General features: G+C 34.8%; 1 protein-coding gene across 1 annotated transcript in view; it reads left to right on the top strand.

Annotated features, from left to right (window-relative positions):
* Nucleotides 1–5000, top strand: part of LOC137982328 (hemicentin-2-like) — a 104803-nt gene that overhangs the window by 2795 nt on the left and 97008 nt on the right. Inside the window, exon 2 of the mRNA XM_068829406.1 lies at nt 4716–5000. This exon is cut by the window's right edge and continues 108 nt beyond it. Within this exon, the coding sequence (XP_068685507.1) occupies nt 4716–5000 (285 nt within the window). The remainder of the gene's footprint in view (nt 1–4715) is intronic.

Raw genomic sequence — 5000 nt, 5'->3', positions numbered from 1 at the left:
GCATGCAGCACAAGCTCAAACAATACATTGTAATATTATTTTTTGTTCAACTTTGGACGATCATCAATCGGAAATAACCAACAACAACTATTATTATAAACCTTAACTGTGTACAATGTACATGTAGTAATATTTTATTCAAACACAGTTTCACAGGCTACAGAGTAAACAAATTTGTAATAATAATAATAAATTGAAATTTATACCGTGCATTTTCTATAAAAATATTCAACTGCGCCTTACAATAAATATTAAATTAAAAATAAAATAAAAGTTCAAAGTTACAATTCAAAAATTCCATAAATAAATAGAAGAATTCATCAATAATGCAAATTAATTATAAAAACTATAGTAACTAATTAAATGCCCTATTAAATAAAAAAGTTTTAAGTCTAATTTTAAAAATATCTAAACTAGAAATAGATCTTATTGTGGTAGGAAGCCGATTCCAAAGTCTAGGGGCGGCACAACTAAACGATCTATCCGCCAGGGTCTTCTTGGTTCTTATTTTCGGGAAAGTTAATAAAGCTGCACAGTCATCGTTTGTCACACTGAAAGATTTCTCTAGAAAGATGTGCACATAATATCCTAAAATCGAGAAGAAACTCAAGGAGTTACCAGACTGGTATTCAATGTTATTGGACAGTTACATGTATAAGATAGGGATATTTTATTGTGATGTATCTTTACCTGATTTGATGTGAGAATGGACCTTCACAAATAGGCTGATGTAATGTTTTCCCATGGAAAGGTTAATTTTTGAGTAAAGATTAAAGTTCAAACTGTGAACTTTTGAAAGCTCGTTAGCATTTTTGTTCTTGCTCTCCGCAAAGCACTTTTTTACGCCGTTATTTCTCGTATAAATCTTCTGCAATGATCTTTTGAAAGATTTGACCGAGCGAAAACTGTAAGTTTGAGGCGAGTTTGTCAGTCAATAGAGAGGAATAAGCGTGATGTTTACACCAAAATCAAAGGTCAGGGTGAAATCAGGGTTTTGCCAAAAATGTAAGAACCCTGCTTGATCAAACTTCTCAAAGGAATGAGGCAAGTTAAATTGAGAGAACTTTCACGCTTTTAGGATAAGCAGGAGCCTGCCGTTTCCCATTTGCCTTTGGCCGTAAACATCATGCTTATCCTCTCTAAAAATTATTTTTATTAATGGCTATGGCCACCTAAAAATATGATTGAAAAGGATGATTTGAGGCCATTACAAATAATTTAAAGATTTAGGATTTGTATTCTTTCACTTTCTGTCTCAAACTGTCTGCTAAACACTTTAATAATTATGTCATTGGAAGTTTGAATCAGGAAAAAAGCACTCATGCTCAATTGATGCTTGCCTGTGGGCAAGCCGCGATAAGAAAGCGCTAGCCTGAAACGTCCTTCGACTATCCTCGGCTTATCGGACATTCTTTTTGTTGCGCCCTGGTTCCATGCAGAACATGTAGTAGCATGAGATTGCAAATTTCTGCAGGGATTGCAATGAAAGAAATGTCTGTTTTTTGAATTGCGAGTTATGAACACTTCTGCATGACAAACAAACAAAAAACAAACAAAGTAATAAGAACAGTTGAGGGTTACTTTGGCCAGGAACAACTGCATCTGTCACATTGCACGCGAGAAATCGTACGATGCGAAGGCATAAAAAATCAATCAAACATGGCGGATAGCCATTTAGTACCAGCAAATTACGAAAATCGCTCAGTGTATCCTTCTCTTGTGATAAATAATTCATGACTCTCGTTGTAGACTCGTCTCACTTGATCGAGCACATGGTGAAACAAAGCACGTGCTTTGAAAGCCATTTCCTTGCGACCGAATCTGCGACCTTTCAACAAAATGTTGCGCCCGCGATCACCATGCAAAAGCCGCTGTAAGATCCTCACGGAAGTCGCGATTCAAGTTTTTTAATAAAGGTAAACAGACTTAATTTGCATTTCCTTTCGCAGAAAAGCAGAAACGAGACTAAGGAAATTGTTTCTCACCTTAAGTGTTTTATTTATTAAAGGAACATAGTCGCCAAATTGGCGACTACACTCGAATTTTTAGTCGCCAAGTTAAAAGTTTTAGTCGCATTGGTGATCATATCGGTCGCAATTTCGAGCCCTGGTCAATGGAAATTGTTAAATTTAGACTGATAAGCTTAATTGGCATTTGGAAGTTAACGAGTAATCACTGTTTAGGGCACTGACATTTTTGTTTGTACAAACTTGGCACAACTGGTGTGGTTGTATTTTTAAAAATACTGGTAGCACCTGTGCTATCCTGACCATTTGAAAAAGAAACAAAACAATCACATGAACACATATTTACAAACATACACTAGACAGTCACATAAAAAAAAACGTGAATCACCTAAACACACACACAAGGGAATTAATAATTATAATGAGCAAAATAATTCATGAAAATTGCTTTTTTTAGGGGATTTTAGTTGACAGTGTATGAATATAGACAGGGGTTCAAGGTCATTCCAATAATATTACCAATTGCAGTTGAGAAATGTTGAGAAGATGCATTACGAGTGGAATTATAATAATTTATGTTACCAGCATTCTATGAAGAAATTATGCACAATTATATGAATTTTTTATTTAACATCCTTCATGCATATGACTGTGTGTGGGTCTTAGATGGTTGTATGCCATTATAATGTGAGATATATATATATATATATACATATAAAGTTGCATATAAACTGGAGAGGAAGACAAAACTTCTCGAAGGTCCAGGAAATTTAATAAAAACGTTTCGGCCCTTCGGCCTTCTTCAGTTAAAATTTTTTTTAAATAAGTACAAGTTAAAAATCTAAGGATAAAATCTATTTATCTATTTATCTATTTATCCTTAGATTTTTAACTTGTACTTATTTAAAAAAAATTTTAACTGAAGAAGGCCGAAGGGCCGAAACGTTTTTATTAAATTTCCTGGACCTTCGAGAAGTTTTGTCTTCCTCTCCAGTTTATATGCAACTTTAAATACTAACTGAGGAGACAACGTGCATCCTTTTGGATCCTTCTGTTGGGAGTTTATCGTTTGGTCAACCATTACAGATATTCAAGCTATATATATATATATATATATATATAGAGGGCTGTGAGAATTAAAACATGGCTACACGTACACGGTAATTGCCCTACAGGCCTCTTTCGTAAGGCGTGAAGCCTCACTCTTGAGGAGTTTTATTCACGCTGCTGCGCACTTATTTTTATATCACAAACACTACGTAAATTTACATACATGTTGGTGTTAGGGTGCTAAGCTAATAAGTGCGCAGCAGCGTGAATAAAACTCCTGAAGAGTGAGGCTTCAAGCCTTACGAAACAGGCCTGTAGGGCAATTACCGTGTAGCCATGTTTTAATTCTCACAGCCCTCTATAGTTACGCTCTACCTTGTATTGAGCACTCTAACTGGCTCGATCACCACCGCTCTTTGATTATATATATATATATATATAGATGTGTAGACGATGTTGGTTTGCCAACGATGATGCCTTAGAGAAAAGGATCCAAAGGATACAAGACGCTTCTTCTTTACAAAAGCATAAGTTGAATAGACAGAAGAAGATGCGAACTTTTCTCGTTTGTCTTTTAATGCAGGGACGTTTCGCCCATTCGGGCTTCTTCAGCACTGCGAATATCACTGCTTGGAGTAAAGTTTACAAAAAATGAAAGGCCTTAAATAAGTTATAAAACAATAGCTAACAAAGTAGGCAAAGAAAATTAAAATATTTTACATGGAATCCCATAAGAATTACGTAAAAGATAAAAAGGTTAAAAACGCCCGCTATAGTATAAATACAATACAATAAAATCAAATACAAAATGCAAATAGAATACAGCGGCACGATAGTGTTAATTATAGCGAATCCTATTTTTAGAATTAAACTCGCACCTTTTGTTCAGACCATGAGGTTTGAGGGTGGATAATTGAGCACACTTATGCTCAATTATCCACCCTCAAACCTCATGGTCTGAACAAAAGGTGCGAGTTTAATTCTAAAAATAGGATTCGCTATAATTAACACTATCTTGCCGCTGTATTCTATTTGCATTTTGTATTTGATTTTATTGTATTGTATTTATACTATAGCGGGCGTTTTTAACCTTTTTATCTTTTACGTAATTCTTATGGGATTCCATGTAAAATATTTTAATTTTCTTTGCCTACTTTGTTAGCTATTGTTTTATAACTTATTTAAGGCCTTTCATTTTTTGTAAACTTTACTCCAAGCAGTGATATTCGCAGTGCTGAAGAAGCCCGAATGGGCGAAACGTCCCTGCATTAAAAGACAAACGAGAAAAGTTCGCATCTTCTTCTGTCTATTCAACTTATATATATATATATATATATATATATATATATATATATATATGGTGAGTAAAAAGGAAGCGAGGACGGACAACTTCTGACGTTAAAAAGTTAAAAAATTAAAAATTTACTAAGTCAGTAAATTTTTAATTTTTTAACTTTTTAACGTCAGAAGTTGTCCGTCCTCGCTTCCTTTTTACTCACTACAGTCGTTCATGTCGTGAGGTTTGGACTAGGAATCTTGCAGATCCTCCTGACGTGGTGACACCTTTGTTGGCTTGAGAGACTCACTAACAGTTATAGATATATATATATACATTAAATTCATTTCAAAACACTTTTTCAGATGTTTGTATTCTTGGTGAATAAAGTAACATACTTGTTGTACTTATAAATGTTGCAGACTCATTGACATGGACAGGACAGCCTGCCAACCCAACAGAAGCAGTAGAGGGAAAGAATGTGGTGCTTACATGGAATTACTCCCTCACTGCTGATGAACAGACCAACAGTCAGACTTTTTTCATTGTTAAGTGGTCCAAGTTTAACCTGTCATCGCTGGTGTTTGATACGATTGCGTCAAAAACTTTTGTTGGTGTTTTTGACCCCCCTTCTATTAATTACCAAGAGCCATTATCGCCACATATTGTGGTTAATAGAAATCATAAAACAGACACAGTGTCTTTGC

This window comes from Montipora foliosa, chromosome 13 (genome assembly GCF_036669935.1).
Source record: "Montipora foliosa isolate CH-2021 chromosome 13, ASM3666993v2, whole genome shotgun sequence".
Taxonomy (NCBI): Eukaryota; Metazoa; Cnidaria; class Anthozoa; order Scleractinia; family Acroporidae; genus Montipora; species Montipora foliosa.
The sequence above is the reverse complement of the archived record's forward strand: the minus strand, read 5'-3'. Positions and strand labels throughout refer to the sequence as shown.